We start from the raw sequence: 18,771 nt of genomic DNA, 5'->3' as shown, positions 1-18,771 counted from the left end.
AATATCAATAAATAAGGAACTATAACTCTCTCCCCAGGGAAGAATTTTGAGCCAGAGGAAGAAACGGTAGCATTTCAGGCCTTTAAAGTCAGGTGTTGGACCTGGTCAGAGGAAAACTTCCCATAGAGCAGCCCCTCTATAGGGACTCCTAGTTCAAATCTCAGATACCAAATTCAGAAGCCACCAGCCCTATCAACCTAGCATTCTCTCTTCCCCACTGCACCTTACCAAGTAAATATCTGTAAGAGCTGCCTCTGCCTATCAGGAGTAAAACTAAATGACCATTGCTCTGTTCTCCAATCTTCCCCCCACCCTCTGAAGCCCCCACCTTGAGGTTGGCCCAGATCCCGAGTCTCCTAGAGCTTACCAAGAAGAGTGAGCACTGGCCCTGAGCCCCGTTATATGATGTGGGTCAAAAGGCTCCTTTAATTCAGGAGAGTTGGGCCCACAGAGTCTTATCAGGATTTCACTCTGTGGCCAGCCTTCCAGGCCTAGGAAAGCCACCTCTGACCTCTAGTCAGTTTTCATCTCATCCTTTTTCTCTTCGGTTACATCAAGCTCAGTCAGGACACAAAAGCAAAGGTGCTGGATGCCTCTGGTGATAGCAGCTGAATGAAAATAGAGCAAGCACAGGATTTAGTAAACATCTAGCTACAGCCCTAACCTGAACACAAGGCTGACTAGTAACCTCTATGGCTCCCTCCCCACCTGCCCCTTGAGTACTCTATATCAGGCTTTGCCCCTGTCTCCCAACAAGCCTCATCATCCTCTGCCCCATGCCCAGCCAGAGTCTGATGCATGACTCTTCTTCCCAGGTGATTTGTGTTGTCAGAAGGTAATGTTTTAGCCCCAAAATAGGACACGAAAATTATAACTAAAGTGATCATGTCAAAATCAAAAGGGAAGTCGTGGACAGCTGGGTCTCATGGCCTCCAGCAAATTCTGAGTATGGGGAAGCTATTGGCCACCCCTGACCTCTGCATGCGCATGCACACACAGCCGCCAGTGAGTAATGGGGCGCAGAGAAGCTCACCCAGGACATTCCGAATAAACAGTGGCCTCTGCGACTCCGGCAGGTAAACACCCATGAAGTAGAAAGGAACTCCAGAAAGGGCAATCGCGATGCCGATGAGGGAATTAATGGTATCAGTGAAGAGGGGCACTATCACCAGAAACACGGAGCATATGCAGAACACGATGGGGAAAAACACGCTCAGCTGAAATAGAGGGGGTGAGATACTAAGTAATGTGGGAAGAGGAAAAAGCTCATGGGCAAAAAGCCACCTTAGGGAGATGGCCCACCCCTCCTAGTCTGCCCAGAGCTGCTGACCTTGAGAGGCCGGGGCCTTTCGGGCTCCTTCCAGCGGAGGTAGAGCTGTCCAACAACAGACAGGCCCACGAAGAACCAGTAGCTGAAGCTGAAGTAGTTGATGAGCTGGAAAACATCCTCCACGATGAGGTAGATGAGTGTCATGGTGCACTGTGGGAACGGGGTAGGGAGACAGGTGAGCATCGTCACCACCTGCACCCCCAGGAGACTCCCCCACCCAGCAGTCAGTACTAGATCTGATGCCACTTCACCAGATTACCTCCGGCTCTTTTCATTGACCCCTTGGCATCAGATCGGTCCATTCCTTGATGTACCCCGAGGTACATTAACCCTCAGGGTAGCAGCTTTCCCTCTTCTGTTGCAGCCATTCCTCCACGCAGTCCCTCCCCCTTGTTGCAAGCACTTTAGAAAAAGACGCTGAGGCCCTCCTCACTTCAGTGCACCAACCTTAACATGGATTACACGGTGTCCTAGAGAGGGCTTAGACCTGGGTCCCAACTACCTGGCATACGAATGGGGGAAACGCCTTCAGAACCATCTCACTGTCCTGGGGCCTGAGAAATGCTAACTAGCAAAAGGGATCCCTACCTATCTGGACTAAATAATGTCAATAAATAATGGAATATAACTCTCTCCCCATGGAAGAATTTTGAGCCACAGGAAGAAATGGTAGCATTTCAGGCCTCTGAAGTCAGGTGTTGGACCTGGAAACTAGCAAAATGGATCCATCCAGATATATAACAGCATTAGCATCTGGAACAAAAGAATCCTAGAAGACAAGGATCAGGGCCTAGAGTCCTGGGACAAGGTCAAATGTGTTTAAATTTCAATAATCTTTTCATTACAAATTATCAACAAAGGATTTAAAAAAAAATAGCTCATTCTATGGAGATAAGGGAGAACCCTGTATTAAGAAGAGAAGGCTGAGCATGGTGGCTTGTGCCTATAATCCCAGCACTTTGGGAGACCGAAGTGGCAGCTCACTGGAGCCCAGGAGCTCAAGACCAGCCTGGGCAACATAGTGAGACCTCATCTCTACAAAAAATAAATTAGCCAGGCTTAGTGGTATGTGCCTGTAGTCAGATAACCTCCTAAATTTATAAATTCAATGCTGACCCTGTCAAAATATCAAGAGGATTTTTCTATTATTTTGATGAAATGATACAAAAGTTCATCAAGACAAATAAACGAATGTGAGAATTGCTAGGAAAATTTCAAGGGCGGGGGACTAAAGAAGTACACTTGGTCCCTCTTTAGTTTTCAGATAGTATGAAGCTAAACTAAGGAGGCTTGGCACTGATGGGGAGGATTAGTTGAGATGGCACATTTAAGGGGCACACAGTAATAACTGGCACATATTAAGGAGCCTAAAAAATGAGCTATTATTCTCTATGATAAAAGTTTGAAAACTGTGGAAAAATGGATTGTTCAGTAAACAATATTGGTGTAGCTGGCTGCCATTTGAGAAAAAGTTAAGTGCATCCCCACCTTTCTCAACACTGCTATAATATAAGTTCCAGATTAATCCAAAATTTAAACTTAATAAAACTATAAAAGAACTAAATGACAACAAAAAATGACCTGTTTTTCAAATCTTAGAGCAAGGCCTTTCTCAGGTCCCCTCTTATGTAACAACTTAGCACAAATCAGAAGGAGCAATGCACAGATCCGCCCGAGCCCCGTGGTCCCGGCAAAGCTTACATTGAACAGTAAAGCAGGGATAGGTGTAAAACGCTCAATGTGGATCATGGACAGAAGGTCCGGGAGATGGCCCTCCCGGGAGCCCACGAAGAACAACCTAGAAGGATGAGAAATGTGTCAGCGGGATCCTTTTACTCCTTTTACTCAGCCATACGACCACACTCCTCACTCGGACAAACTCGGCTCAGAGCCCCCCAGGAAAGCAGGATGCAGCCTCCCAGGAGCATCCCAGGTCCTTGGTGCATCACCAGTCCAACCTCCCTACTCCCCGCTTCCTTACAGACTTTGCCTCCCTCTTCATCCCCGGGCACCTCACCACTATCCAGATGCCCCAACCACCATTATCCACTGACCAACCACCCAAGGCCCTCAGCTATGAAACCCACCATCACCCAGACACCCCCTCTTCTCTCAGCCACAGATACCTCACCAACATCCAATAGATGCGTCACCCTGCTGTCACCCACTAACAGACTCACCTAGTCCATGCCACAGATTCATAGCTAACATAATGGCTTTTGAAGGGCAGCCAGATTTCTGTTCATGTCTTCCATATATTTTCCCTGAGCTGATGTAGGATATGCCAAGGCAAGACTGAGGGTCAAAGAGAAAACCCAGGCTTCCTTTCTACACCTAAAGAGCTCCACCAACTGGGAAAAAGACTGGCACAGTGGCCGGGCACGGGGGCTTACGCCTGTAATCCCAGCACTCTGAGAGGCTGAGGCAGGCAGATCACCTGAGGTCGGGAGTTTGAGACCAGCCTGACCAACATGGAGAAACCCCGTCTCTACTAAAAATACAAAATTAGCCAGGCGAGGCCAGGCGCGGTGGCTCATGCCTGTAATCCCAGCACTCTGAGAAGCCGAGGTGGGCAGATCACCTGAGGTCAGAAGTTCAAGACCAGTCTGGCCATGGTGAAACCCCGTCTCTACTAAAAATACAAAAAATTAGCCGGGCGTGGTAGTACACGCCTGTAATCCCAGCTACTCAGGAGGCTGAGACAGGAGAATTGCTTGAACTTAGGAGGTGGAGGTTGCAGTCAGCCGAGATTGCACCATTGTGCTCCAGCCTGGGCAACAAGAGCGAAACTCTGTCTCAAAAAAAAAAAAAAAAAAAAATTAGCCAGGTGTGGTAGCACCTGCCTGTAACCCCAGCTACTCAGGAGGCTGAGGCAGGAAAATCACTTTAATCCGGGAGGCGGAGGTTGCAGTGAGCCGAGATTGCACCATTGGACTCCAGCCTGGGCAACAAGAGCTAAACTCTGTCTCAAAAACAAACAAAAAAAGACTGGCACAGAAATGAACTGTCCCTCAGCATGGTCAGCATCACCTTGGAGTACACGACACTCGCTAGGCTTGAGGCTTGTGCCAAAACGCTTTGCAAGAGAAGAGATGCAAAGAAGAGTTTCCAGAAGCAAGTCGGCAGGTGGAGAAAACGAGCATGTGCAAAGGCAAAATGTGTGGAGGCATGAAAGAGCGTGGCCTCTTTGGAGGTTGATGTAGAATGCCAAGAGCCCCAGGACAAGCTGCGTGAGAAGAGGGTGCTAGGAAGAACCTGCATGTAAGGCCACACTGTGGAGTCAGAACAAACACAGAATCACCTGTGGCTTTGAGGTAAGGGCCTGACAGGATTTGACACCAGTCTGGAGGGCAAACTAGAGGAGGGGAGGCTAGGGTGTCAGGGAAAGGCTAGACAAGAAGTCCATCTATCAAAACGAGGCTGAGCAAAGGGAAGATGACACTACTTTTTTTTTTTTTTTTGAGTTGGAGTCTCGCTCTGTCGCCCAGGCTGGAGTGCAATGGCACAATCTCAGCTCACTGCAACCTCCGCCTCCTGGGTTCAAGCAATTCTCCTGCCTCAGCATCCTGAGTGGCTGGGACTACAAGCACATGCCACCATGCCCAGCTAATTTTTTGTGTGTGTTTTTTTGTTTTGTTTTTGAGACGGAGTCTTGCTGTGCCACCCAGGCTGGAGTGCAGTGGCCGGATCTCAGCTCACTGCAAGCTCCGCCTCCCGGATTTACGCCATTCTCCTGCCTCAGCCTCCCGAGTAGCTGGGACTACAGGCGCCCGCCTCGTCGCCCGGTTTGTATTTTTAAGTAGAGACAGGGTTTCACCGTATTAGCCAGGATGGTCTCGATCTCCTGACCTCGTGATCCGCCCGTCTCGGCCTCCCAAAGTGCTGGGATTACAGGCTTGAGCCAACGCGCCCGGCCTTTTTTTTTGTATTTTTAGTAGAGACAGGGTTTCACCATATTGGTCAGGCTGGTCTCGAACTCCTGACCTCAGGTGATCTTCCTGCCTCAGCCTCCCAAAGTGCTGGGATTACAGGCGTGAGCCCTGCGCCCGCTAGACACTATGTTCTTTTTACAAGGCCTTGACTTCTCTAATTCTTCGGTTGCCCCAGGGAGGCACAATACATGGACTGGTGTGTGAAAACCAGTAAAAAGAATGAACAGGACAAAACTCTTTTATTTTTCATCCTTCTGTGTGTTTATGTGGCAAATATTTATTGGACGACTATTATACACCCGGCCCTGGGGACACCACCAGTTATAGGGTGAGTGGAAGAGAAATCAGGATACTTTCTTCTCAGGTATCTTATGTCATAGAAGCCATGGAGATCGTTTCAAAATTGGCAAGTGGTCAGGATCACTTGCTTCAGAGGTCCAACAGGATGAGGACTAAAGACAGGCTAAGAAAGAGATAGCCTTAATAAGAATATTTTTCAGGTAGTAGAAGCCAAACTGTAACAGGAAAATGAATGAAAGTTGACGCACAGACTGCTGTCTCACAAGTGCATCCGGGGCCAGGCATGGTGGCGCATGCCTTTAATCCCAGCTACTCGGGAGGCTAAGGTGGGAGGATCACTTGAGACCAGGAGTTTGAGACCAGCCTGGGCAATATAGTGAGACCCCAATCTCTAAAAAAGAAATTAATTTAAAAATAGAAAGAAGTACATCCAGTAAGTGGGAAGAGGGGAGATGTGAAATGCTATTTTGTGACTCACCTAAGTGGAGAGGAGAGAAGCTCATGGAGAGCTGGTCTCCAAGTGAGCACCCACCAAAGAGAAGGGCCAACTGATGGAGCAAACTGCTGAAGAGGGGAAGTGCTGGAACCCTGAGCCCAGGTAGCAGGGTCTGCCAGGAAAGGCACACCTGCTCCTTCCTCTGCAACAACAGGAAGGACCAGTGCGCTTATTGATGTCTGCACAGAGAGGAGATCAGGAGACCTGATGGCCTCAGCATTTTCTGGGAAGTGAGGGGAAAAGTCTTCCTGTACACAGCACTAATACCTGGTACACAGCAAGTGGTATTATGATTTACTGAAGAAATGAATCCTGGGGCTACAGCATAACCCACAAGGAGCCTAGAATCTGGTCCCTGCCCGAGTCACCACTCCAAGCTGTTGCCTTTCTCCCCTATACCTTTCATCAATCTGTCCTCATCTCAGATGGAAACATGAGCTACCAGCACATAAACATGAGCTACCAGCACAGAAAATATGAGCTACCAGCACATAAACATGAGCTATCAGCACACAAAATATGAGCTACCAGCACATAAACATGAGCTATCAGCACACAAAATATGAGCTACAAGCACATAAACATGAGCTATCAACACATAACATGAGCTATCAGCACATAAATACGAGCTATCAACACATAACGAGCTATCAGCACACAATCTGTCCTCATCTCAGATGGAAACATGAGCTACCAGCACACAGATGTGCTACTTGCACAAAGGCAAGTACATGCCCACATACCAAACACACACACATACACACACACATACACACACACACACACACACACATACCCCGTATGCCCATGAGAAGAAGGGAAAAAAGAACTCTTACCCCGAAGCCCCAAAGAATGAAATATTGTGGTCTACTATCAGTGACACAGAGACACAGTACCTTGATGAAGCAAAGATGGATGCATTGAGGCCCCCAAAGCAGGACAGGGCAACAGCAATGGGGATGGTCCAGCTGAACATGCCAAACGTCTGGTCAGCAAATGTCTGGAGGCAGGGCACAGAAGAGGCACTTAAACAGGACAGGGTTTCATAATCCTCCTGCATCTATGATCTCGGAACAAATGCAATCACTGCTAAGCAGCCCACCCTCTGGCCTAGACTCATGACCTCATCCTGCAGAGCTGAGGAGAGTGCAGTAAGAGAGACTGAGCTGTGCAGGGTGGCTCAGCATCATGAGATGATGAACAAATGGGGATCCCAAGAGACTCACCACAGCCACGGCATCACTGCTAAGGACATCTGAAATGTTCAGCACTGTGTAATAGGCCACATTTGTCAGGATGTAGATGAGCGTCACAATTGGCATAGAAATCCCAATGGCCAAGGGCAAATTTCTGTCAGGACAAGTGAGAAAGGACTACCTAGAACCAACCTCTCCTTGGGAACAAAGTTTATCAAGTCTCCACTAGGATTTTCCTAACATTTAACAGTTCACTGGCCTCTGAGTCTTTGAGGCAGGCTCACCTTCCCCTTGACCCTGGGCTCTTTCTACTGAAAAAGAGAACTTTCTCTGTGAAGATAGCTCATGATCAATATTTGATCTTTGCCACAGTAGGGCCAGTGGGTCCCATTGGGTTTCATAATCCTCCTGCATCTATGATCTCAGAGGAACAGTGCCAGGAACAGTGTCCTGGGGACTAGATGCCAGGCTGGGGACCCAGCTGGCCAGAATAAGTTTTGGTTCTGTGGGCTGTAGTGTCAGCACCACAGTGCAAGGTCTAATTCCTTTGCCGCAGCTGGGCCTGCTGCTCCTCACTGAAGGTGCAGGGTCCTAAATCCTTAGCCCCAGCTCAGCCTGCTGCTCCCCACTGAAGGGCCTCTCCTCTAGGAAGGACCCTATGTATCCTCCAGTGTGAACATAAGGACAGGGAGCTGAAGGCTTTCCCACCTTCACTCACTCCAATTCTAGCCCTCAGCCCCTCCTAGCTGGAGAAGGGGGAGGAGGGAGAAGAGGGAGGAGAGTCGGAGGGAGGAGGAGAAGGATGAGGGCAGCCACGCCCACTATCAGCAGGAGTTCCAGCCAAGCTGGGGAGTGAGAGTGTGATCCCGCCTTTACCTTTCTGGGTTTTTGATTTCTTCTGTTACAAAATTAAGGGTGTCCCAACCTGAGTAAGAGAAGAGGGCAGAGTAGAGGGCAAGAGAAAGGTTTCCCATGTCCCAGGAGGAACCCTCAAAGGCGTCCTGAAAGTGCTCAGAGTGTCCTGTGGGGGCAAAGGCAGGTGAGGGGTTCAGAGAGAAGGAACAGGCCAAAGAAGAAAGGAGGAAGAGATGGGAGGTATAAGAGAAAGATACGAAAGGAGAATAGGGAAGAGGAAGGGAAGATGAAAAAAAGGAGGAATGGGGAGGAACAAGAAAGAAAAAACAAGAAGGTAGGGGAAAGAAAAAAAAAAACATAATTTAACACCAAAAGATCAGCAACCACTAGCTCCCTACACTTGACCACACCACCCACTTCCTCAGGAAAGCTCCATTCCTCTAATAAAACTAGACAATAAAAAACCAAAGACATTCCTGGCTGCCCTCTGATGTGATAATACTTCTTCCAAAACCCTAAAGAATTTCCATTTCAGGCCGGGCGCGGTGGCTCAAGCCTGTAATCCCAGCACTTTGGGAGGCCAAGACGGGCGGATCACGAGGTCAGCAGATCGAGAACATCCTGGCTAACACGGTGAAACCCCGTCTCTACTAAAAAATACAAAAAACTAGCCGGGCGAGGTGGCGGGCGCCTGTAGTCCCAGCTACTCCGGAGGCTGAGGCAGGAGAAGGGCATAAACCCGGGAGGCGGAGCTTGCAGTGAGCTGAGATCCGGCCACTGCACTCCAGCCCCGGCTAGAGCGAGACTCCGTCTCAAAAAAAAAAAAAAAAAAAAAGAATTTCCATTTCCTGCAAGTGATCTCACAGCAAGCCCCAGCTCTTCTACCTATTTATGTCAAGAACCCCGTTTCACAGGAAGGAGTCATTTTTCATTGAAAATTAGACCTTCCTGTGAACTACCTCTCCTGGGCCAGACTACTGCACAACTTGGTCAAATGGGTTCATCAGCCTCACGGGAAGGACTCTCTGCTGCTCTACTTGCGGTGGCTATGGTTGCCTGGGGGAGATCACATGCTATAGAGGAACTGAGACCTTATCTTTCACTAGGCCTGGGCCACCCCTACCCTTTGGGGAGCCAGCCCAGGCCCAGACGCCTGTCATTCTCCTCAGAGGCCTCAGAGACTGCAGACCCAAAAGCCCCGGGGACAGCACCCAGCTACCCAGGACAGAGACCCTCTGGACACACTGGGGTTTTTAACAAGACCCAGACTTCTAAGGAACCCCATTGTCATACCCTGAAGAAAGCCTAGACCCAGCTCTCATGTGGTAAAAAGAGCTAGTTATGCAGCAAGAGAAGAGAAAATAGAGACCCCTGTCCTCAGGGGTGTCCATCCTCATACACAGCAGTGGTTCCCTAAGGAACAGATCTTCAGGGGAGGATTACTCAAAATGCAATTTGACCCCAGGATGCTCCCGAGCCTCCAGGGACATCCACATGGCTAGCTCTACTAACTTGATGTAAGTACACAGGCTAGACCAGCAGCCCGAGAATCAACAAAGGCAATTCTGTTTTTCTTTTACTTTTTTTTTTTTTTTTTTTGAGACGGAGTCTCGCTCTGTCGCCCAGGCTGGAGTGGAGTGGCCGGATCTCAGCTCACTGCAAGCTCCACCTCCCGGATTTTACGCCATTCTCCTGCCTCAGCCTCCCGAGTAGCTGGGACTACAGGCGCCCGCCACCTCGCCCGGCTAGATTTTTGTATTTTTTAGTAGAGACGGGGTTTCACCGTGTTAGCCAGGAGGGTCTCGATCTCCTGACCTCGTGATCCGCCCGTCTCGGCCTCCCAAAGTGCTGGGATTACAGGCTTGAGCCACCGCGCCCGGCCTGTTTTTCTTTTTCTTTTTCTTTTTTTTTTGAGACGGAGTTTCGCTCTTGTTGCCCAGGCTGGAGTGCAATGGCAAGATCTCGACTCACTGCAACCTCCACCTCCCGGGGTTCAAATGATTCTCTTGCCTCAGCTTCCCAAGTACCTGGGATTACAGGCATCCGCCACCACGCCCAGCTAATTTTTTGTATTTTTAGTAGAGACAGGGTTTCTCCATGTTGACGAGGCTGGTCTCGAACTCCTGACCTCAGGTGATCCACCTGCCTCAGCCTCCTGGCCTCCCAGAGTGCTGAGATTACAGGCGTGAGCCACCGCACCCAGCCCAACAAGGGCAATTCTTTTTTTTTTTTTTTTTTTGAGACTGAGTCTTGCTCTGTCACCCAGGCTAGAGGACAGTGGCACAATCTTGGCTTACTGCAACTTCCACCTCCTGGTTTCAAGCCATTCTCCTCCCTCAGCCTCTTAAGTAGCTGGGATTACAGGCACACACCACCACGCCCAGCTAATGTTTTTATTTTTAGTAGAGACGGGGTTTCTCCATGTTGGCCAGGCCAGTCTCGAACTCCTGACCCGCTGATTCACCCGCCTTAGCCTCCCAAAGTGCTGGGATTACAGGCGCGAGCCACCGCACCCGGCCAAGGGCAATTCTTAAAAGCACAGCTTTTTAGACTCCAAACCAACCAGAATGTGATCCAATAGATTTGAGATTAGGGTCTCAGCTCCCCGGGTGATTGTACACAGCCAGGGAGCTGTGTACAATCACTAGGACTGATGACCTAGAGACCTAGGCTATGAGATGATTGAGATATCTGTGGCTAAAGACACCTCAAGACCTCTCCAGGGCTCATGAGAGCTTGGTAGGCCTATTACCCTCACTGCCAGTCCTCTCTGATCCAGGAACGAAAAGCTTTCTAAAGCCAACATGCAGGAAAGACACTGCCAATTGCACAACATTTTAATATTTTTCTGAGAGCTGACTTGGGGAGGGATTGTTGAATACACGTTCAGATGAAAAGTAAAGGCTGCAAAATAACCACCCATTTCCATACCCCACTTCCAGCTCCATATCCCCTGCCACCTGTCTCAAGGAGGGCCCAGTCTTCCTACTTGTCAGCTTGGCAGTCACAAACCACAAATAGGAGCCACTCTATCCCCACAGATTACTTTTATGACCCAATCATGACCCAAGCTTCAGGAGCTCCTAGGCCCTTGGCTGGCTTCCTGCAATGCTCCCAGCCTCCACCAAAGGAAACCAGCCCTGAGGGAGAGGCTGACTCATGTCCACTTGGCCAAGCCAGCCTGGCCCAGAAAGCCCAGAAAGAAATCTACTCCCATCTCTTGCACTCACTGACACATGCTAGCATGTACATAGAAACAGTTGAGCAGTGAAGCTAACAGAGTCCCCATGTCCTCCTCAGGGAATCCAGAGGAACTCCTGGTGGTACCCCCCCTTCCCACTACTTACCCTGGCACAGTTTAACAAGGCCCATGACAATGATGGCAATGAGCGCTATGACCTTGGCGTAAGTGAACGTGTCCTGCACACGTGTGCCCCACTTGACATAGGCACAGTTCACAAATGTCAGCAGGCCTAGGAGGAAAACCACAAAGTCACTGGTAGGCTTGAGTTGAGGGCACAGGGGCCCAACCCCTCTTTACAGAGAGCACCACTTTCTGCCCTTCCTGCCTAAGGCAGAGGGACCAATAGACCAGTCAGAACAAGGTGAACTGGCAAGCGAGGGGACACCCTGCACCCGCCCCAGCTGACAGCACCCAGGCACGTCCATCACTACTGGCGCTCAAGGATATGAAGGCATGCGTGAATACACACTTATGCATCCTGATGGCCAGCACCATTTCTGGGAATCCCCCCCAGGCCCAGGGATGGGTGATTTCACCCACTCTTTCCCACCCAGACTCCCAAGGTTCCAAACCACAGGAGACATAAGACCTCTTCATGGCCAAAAGAAACACATCAGTAAGTGAGGTAAATTTGAATGCAGATGGCAGGTTACCTAAGAAATTAGACAGACAGTGTTTTGCACAATGTAAGTGTAAGTTTTTACACAATGTAAGTGTAAAAATAAGGCCAGGTGCAGTGGCTCATACCTATAATCCCAGCACTTTGGGAAGCTGAGGCAGATGGATCTGTGAGCCCAGGAGTTAGAGACCAGCCTGGGCAACATGGAGAAACCCTGTCGCTACAAAAAATATAAAAATTAGCTGGGCGTAGTGGTGCACACCTGTAGTCCCAGCTACTCAGGAGGCTGAGGTGGGAGGGTCACTTGAGCCTAGGAGGTTGAGGCTGCAGTGAGCTGTGCACTCCAGCCTGGATGACAGAGTAAGACCCTGTCTCAAAAAAAGAAAAAAGAAAAGAAAGAAAGAAAAAAAGTCTGTTATATGCCTGAAAATTTCACATACACCTCTGCATCAATTCTCATGACTCCAAAATACAGATATTCCTATTCCCATTTTATGGATGAGGAAACTGAGGCTGAGAGAAGCTAACTACCATTTCTAAGTTCACATTCCCAAGCCCACTGATCACTTCTACCCTCATTCCTACCCATACCTCCCAATTCTCAATGAAGTCCATGGAGAAGCGCACCCACTAGGGTACTCCCTAGGCTCACGTGGCCTTAAGTTCTAGCTCCTCACACACCTCAGTGACATCTGGACCCTGTGCTGAGAGCCCTGGCACTTTGCTCCTGCTAAACAATGACTGCTCTGATCCATAGGGAGGACATAAGAGCAATATCCAGCAGGAAGGAACGCAGTGACATCTGTAAGTACTGCCTCTAGCATCCAAAAATAGAACTTTTATGTGCACCTCAAATCTTATTACAAAATCTTTTGGGCCCATCTCTAGGCCAACTCCACTTACTCCTACCCACTTTGCACTCTCTCCTTCAGCCAGACTCTCTCTCTTATTCGTACCAGACATACACATAAAAAGAAATGTCCTCCCCTCCTCTTCCTGCCATAGCTAACAGCAACTCCCACTTTCAAGGTCTAGTTCAGCCCCCGCTTCCTCTTCCTCTGTAAAACCTTCTCTAAATACACCAGCCAGCCCCTCTCTGAGCTCTTTGTCTCCTGAACCACATGGCATTCCTGCTTCTTAGCACAGCTTAGTGTCTATGCTATCGTCACGTAGACACCTGTCTCAAATCTCTCCCTCAGGTGATTGGGTCATGCTTCTCCAAGATCACAAATTCTCAGAAAGCAACAGCAGTATATCATTTTATTTTCTTTCTTCCTCTTTTTTTTTTTTTTTTTTTTTGAGACAGGGTCTTGCTTTGTCACCCAGGCTGGAGTGGGCACAATCACAGCTCACCGCAGCCTCGATCTCCAGGGCTCAAGTGACCCTCAGCCTCCTATTAGCTGGGACCACAGGTGCACACAACCACACCCAGCTAATTAAAAAAAAAATTAGAGACAGGGGTCTCGCTATGTTCCCCAGGCTGGTCTGGAACACCTGGGCTCAAGCAGTCTTCCTGCCTCAGCCTCCCAAAGTATTAGGATTACAGGCATGAGCCACTGAACCTGGCCATGTTGTTTTCTTAAGCTCATCGCCAAGCAAACAGGGGTACTGATAAGCTCTGGTTGGAACCAAGGTGGTAAGATTTTCACTCTAACTTCCAATTCCCTGGGGCAAGGCAAATTGTCAGAAAGTTGGATATTCTTCCATTCAAATGGAGAGAAGTGCCTACGGCCAGCCTGTGAAAATGAACACAGGTGGCAGCTGGCAGGCTCGATGGCTTCAAAGAGCTTTCACTCAGTACACTGGCAAGTAACACAGGTGCTTACTAGTCAATCATGATGTGGAAGTAGGGGGACAGTGGTCAAACGGGAGGGGAGAAGAAGCCCAAAGAAATGCATGCTGCTGGCAGGTCTTCCCAGGCACCTACCCTGATGATCAAAGCTACCGGTATGGGGTTAAGCCTCAATCAGCTAACATACGGATTACCTAGTTAATAGGCATCGGTAATCCATAGGCCCCTGGACAGTACAGTAGCCATGTTTTGAAGTACCTGCCCAGCTCCTTCTTAGGAATTGCTCCCCCTTCCCCATCATGACTGATGAAGCCAGACATTGGACCCAAGTTGACTCTGTTATACTGCCTCTCCCAGAAACACAGAATTGGAATACCAAGAAACTGAATCTAACAGTAATGGGCAGAAGGGTCAGGAGCTACAGCAAGTCAAAGTCACATACAAGCCCTTAGTAACAAAGGGACAGAAACCATAAGTAAGTAGAGGAGGGAAGCAGAACCACAAAAAGAAGCAGAAGTGGGAGGGCATGCAGCTTAGACAAAAAGACTGACAGGGGTCGGGGCAGCGTTGCACACCTGGAGTCCCAACTGTGTGGGAGGCTGAGGTGGGAGAATTGCTGAACCCAGGAGTCCGGGCCTATAGTGCACTGTAATAGCGTCTGTGAATAGTCACTGCACTCCAGCCAGGGCAACAGAGAGAGAACTTGTCTCTAAAAAAAAAAACAAACAAACAAAAAAAGAAAGACGAGAAAATACACAGAAGACAGAGACAGAGGGGTGAGAGATAAGAGACAAGGAGGCAGAGACAGAGAGAAGAGGACAAAAGGAGAAAGACACAAAAAGGTGGAAATACAGATGGAGAAAGAGACTGACAATATCCTGGCAGTGCTAACTGTGCTTCTTGTTTGCAGCTCCAAGGGGAAGAAAAGCTGATGCACTCCTCAGACCCACTAACAGACAATGGGTCTCACTTCTGATCCTTCTCCTTCCCTCTATCCTGCCATAAATGTCCTACAGGTTTGGTCTCTCTGCACACAGGTAAATATTACACACAGTGGAAATTCAACAACTATGTGCTAAACTAATGAATGAAGGCAGCTGTTTGTGGACATGCCTGCAGAGTCCATTCCAGTAGACCAGCTGGAAGGATACAAAAGCACCTGGTGAGAGTGGCTCCTCTGGGGAGAAAGACTAAAGCTGTGGAGAGGGAGGGAGACCTTTTCCACTGTGTGCCCTTATGACTGGTTTACCATGAACATACGCCTCTTTCTAGATAAAAATAAAAATAGTTTGTGCTCACTTCAGCGGCACGTATACTAAAATTGGAACGACGCAAAGATTAGCATGGTCCCTGAAAAATTTTAAAAGAATTTGTTGGCCGGGCGCGGTGGCTCAAGCCTGTAATCCCAGCACTTTGGGAGGCCGAGACGGGCGGATCACAAGGTCAGGAGATCGAGACCATCCTGGCTAATACGGTGAAACCCCGTCTCTACTAAAAAAATACAAAAAACTGGCCGGGCGCGTTGGCGGGCACCTGTAGTCCCAGCTACTTGGGAGGCTGAGGCAGGAGAATGGCGGGAACCCGGGAGGCGGAGCTTGCAGTGAGCTGAGATCCGGCCACTGCATTCCAGCCTGGGCGACAGAGCGAGACTCCGTCTCAAAAAAAAAAAAAAAAAAAAAAAAAAAGAATTTGTTTAAAAATAAAAATTGTTCATTAGCAACAATGTAGCACCAGAAGGCAGAGCCAGGGCAGTGTGAAGCTAGGATGCACCTAGGGCACAAAATTTAAGGAGGCACTCATTCTCAGGGGACCACATACAGGAACCTGAGAGTGAGTATGCCCTTCAACGCTGGCCCCAGGCATCTCGCTTGCCTCACCCTATTCTCAGCCCTGCCAGAGAACAGAGAGCTCCTAGAACAGTCTGTCAAGCAGAAGCCAAGTCCCTTGACTGTTCTCCTGATTCTAATTAAGAAACAAAATTTCACCATCTGATCCTTACTCCTTTATTGCTTCCTAGAACTCCCAGCCCCTCTAGCCTTACCATAAACTATCAGAGTTCAAACAAAGTCAACAACTGGGCCTTAAAGCCAGATGCTAAGATTCAGCTACCACAATTAAAACCTTCCCTCTTCTCCTGATCTCATTTCCTTGCTGGACAAGCCTGCACCAATGAGCGTGGGACCCACATGAGGGTCTTCAAGGCTCTCTAGGAGCTTATTGCTGAGAAAGGAGAACTCAAATGGCACATCCAGACGGAAAGCCAAAGCAGAAACAAATCTCCAAAGTCTCTGCGGCACAGATGGCTAGTTATCTTCCTCTATCTGTTCTTCCCTTCTTCCTTCGTAATAGAAATTTTAGCTGAAGTCATGTCTGTCCAAAATAAAGCTGACATTTCCTAGCCTCTCCTGCAGGTAGGTATGGCTGTGCAACCAGGTTTTCTCCCGGGATGTATGCAAACATTTCATATAAGACCTCAGAAAGCATCTTTAAATGAGGGAGGCAGTGTCTTTGTCCTTCCTGTCAGTTACAATGCAGACATGACAGCTAGAGCTTTAGTAACCATCCTGGACCACCGGCTAGAAGTCACAGGCTGAGGATGGCAGAGCAGGAAGACAGAAGGAATGAACCTGACTCCCTGAAGAACTGAAGTCATCCAACCCACACTGCCTCCTTTTAACATGTGAGAGAAACAAACATCAACATGTTTGAGCCATGCTGCTAAAGGTTTTCTGTTGTCTGAAACCCAAGTTAATAGTGAAAACATATGCACCCTCTGGCAGAACTGTGCCTTTCATACTCTCTTTCTGATGAGGAGATGGCCTGGCAATCTGAAGCTGTACTCCCAGCTACACTGACAGTAGTCACAACTCTCTTTTCCCACAGGCAACAGAGAGTGGAGGGAAACCTTCCAATTCCTCCCAGACAGGCTGAGTATTATAAAGGGGCATTCAAGGACAAAGGAGTGCAACCCTAAACAAAAATAATTTTAAAAATGTGGAAGAAAGGCCAGGTGCGGTGGCTCACGTCTGTAATCCAGCACTTTGGGAGGCCAAGGCAGGCACATCACAAGGTCAAAGTTCGAGACTAGCCTGGCCCGTATGGTGAAACCCCGTCTCTACTAAAAATACGAAATAATTAGCTGGACATAGTGGCGTGTGCTAATTAGTCCCAGCTAATCGGCAGACTAAGGCAGAAGAATCGCGTGAACCCAGGTGGCAGAGGTTGCAGTGAGCCAAGATCACGCCACTGGACTCCAGCCTGGGCAACAGAGTGAGACTCCGTCTAAAAAAAAAAAAAAAAAAAAATGTGGAAGGAAGAGAGGCAGGGTAGGGAGGGGACAACTACAAGACATTCAGGAGTGAAATGCTCTTCAACACTCCAGGGAAGGTAAACCCTTCCAAATGGGGATCCCAGAATCAGCAGCTACCTCCTGGGATGTATATAAATATGTAATATATCTATCTTTTTTAAAAGTATCCTTGCCCGGCGTGGTGGCTCATGCCTGTAATCCCAGCACTTTGGGAGGCTGAGGCGGGTGGATCACGAGGTCAGGAGATCAAGACCATCCTGGCTAACATGGTGAAACCCCATCTCTATTAAAAATACAAAAAATTAGCTGGGTGTGCTGGTTAGTCCCAGCTATTTGGGAGGCTGAGGCAGGAGAATGGCGTGAACCCGGGAGGCGGAGATGGCAGTGAGCAGAGATCATGCCACATAACGCCAGCCTGGTCAACAGTGCCAGACTCCGTCTCAAAAAAAATAAAATAATACAAATAAATAAATAAAAGTATCCTTGTTTTTTTGTGTGGCTTTTTGTTTTATTTTGTTTTTTAAGAGACGAGTTCTTGCTATGTTGCCCAGGCTGGTCATGAACTCCTGGGCTCAAGTGATCCTTCTGCCTTGGCCTCCCAAACTGCTGAGTATTACAGGCATGAGCCACTGAGCCTGGCCAGTGTCTTTGTTTTTAATTACACAAATACATTTAGTCCCATTATGAAGACATTCAAACTATATATATAGGGTTGGAGTCTTGAAACAACTATGATCAAGACCCAGTCCTCCCTAGGTCCGTATCACTCTCAGAACATGAAAGCTGTCTGTCCATAGCAACTAGCCAAAATAAGGAGTGTATCCTTTCTACTGAGAACTCTGACCAGGCCTGGGTCCAAGACAGCAAGAAACCATGGAAATAATGGATACTCAGTGATCATACAGTGTTTCTTCTTCCCTCCAGTCTCATCCTTCCCAGTCTCCCTCCTTCTCTTCCTCCTGCTCACTGTCACCCTTGCCAAACAAACCCCGCTGAGTTTTGATGCTGCTGTGTCAGCAATGAACTACTTCCATGTTGAAATCTTCAAAGCAAATACTTTCCATTGATGTGTATGAGCCTACACAAGAGGGAGGATCCTGAGGTCAAAGCCCACAAAGATAAATGGGCTGACAATACCCAAGCCAGAAACATCACCCTTCTGCAGCCAAATCAAGTACTCATAATACTGGGCACCTGGGTTACTGTGAATCCTGCTGGTCACCTTGGCAAAGAGGAGACCCTATGTACCTACCTCAAGAACGAATATTACTCCCCATTCGTCCCACAAGTGAGTATGAGCCCCTAAACTTCCTGAGTTCAGTCAGCAGCCTGCGGCCCTGCCTCACCACATTCCAAAACCCCAGAACACATATGAACAGAGTGCACCCTTAAGACAGAGTTTCTCAACCTCAGCACTATTGACATTTTAGGCCAGGTAAGTCTCTACTGTGAGAAGCTGTTCTTTTTTTTTTTTTTTTTTTTTTTTTTTTTTTTTTTTTGAGGCGGAGTCTCGCTCTGTCGCCCGGGCTGGAGTGCAGTGGCCGGATCTCAGCTCACTGCAAGCTCCGCCTCCCGGTTCACGCCATTCTCCTGCCTCAGCCTCCCGAGTAGCTGGGACTACAGGCGCCCGCCACCTCGCCCGGCTAGTTTTTGTATTTTTAGTAGAGACGGGGTTTCACCGTGTTAGGCAGGATGGT

At 48.6% G+C, this 18,771-nt stretch overlaps 1 protein-coding gene across 7 annotated transcripts in view; it reads right to left on the bottom strand.

The window, feature by feature from the left end:
• SLC7A6 (solute carrier family 7 member 6) overlaps positions 1–18,771 on the bottom strand; it is a 43,220-nt gene that overhangs the window by 3,941 nt on the left and 20,508 nt on the right. For all 7 annotated transcript variants that reach the window (XM_033219791.1, XM_033219796.1, XM_033219797.1 and 4 more), the window contains 8 exons: positions 11,457–11,582; positions 8,131–8,275; positions 7,285–7,408; positions 6,955–7,058; positions 3,032–3,128; positions 1,331–1,480; positions 1,034–1,217; positions 368–608 (listed from right to left, as the gene is read on the bottom strand). In XM_033219791.1, the coding sequence (XP_033075682.1) occupies positions 514–608; positions 1,034–1,217; positions 1,331–1,480; positions 3,032–3,128; positions 6,955–7,058; positions 7,285–7,408; positions 8,131–8,275; positions 11,457–11,582 (1,025 nt within the window). In that variant the 3' untranslated portion in view covers positions 368–513. The remainder of the gene's footprint in view (positions 1–367; positions 609–1,033; positions 1,218–1,330; positions 1,481–3,031; positions 3,129–6,954; positions 7,059–7,284; positions 7,409–8,130; positions 8,276–11,456; positions 11,583–18,771) is intronic.

This window comes from Trachypithecus francoisi, unplaced genomic scaffold, assembly GCF_009764315.1.
Source record: "Trachypithecus francoisi isolate TF-2019V2 unplaced genomic scaffold, Tfra_2.0 Lachesis_group10, whole genome shotgun sequence".
Classification (NCBI taxonomy): Eukaryota; Metazoa; Chordata; class Mammalia; order Primates; family Cercopithecidae; genus Trachypithecus; species Trachypithecus francoisi.
This window is presented reverse-complemented; position numbering and strand designations above follow the sequence as displayed.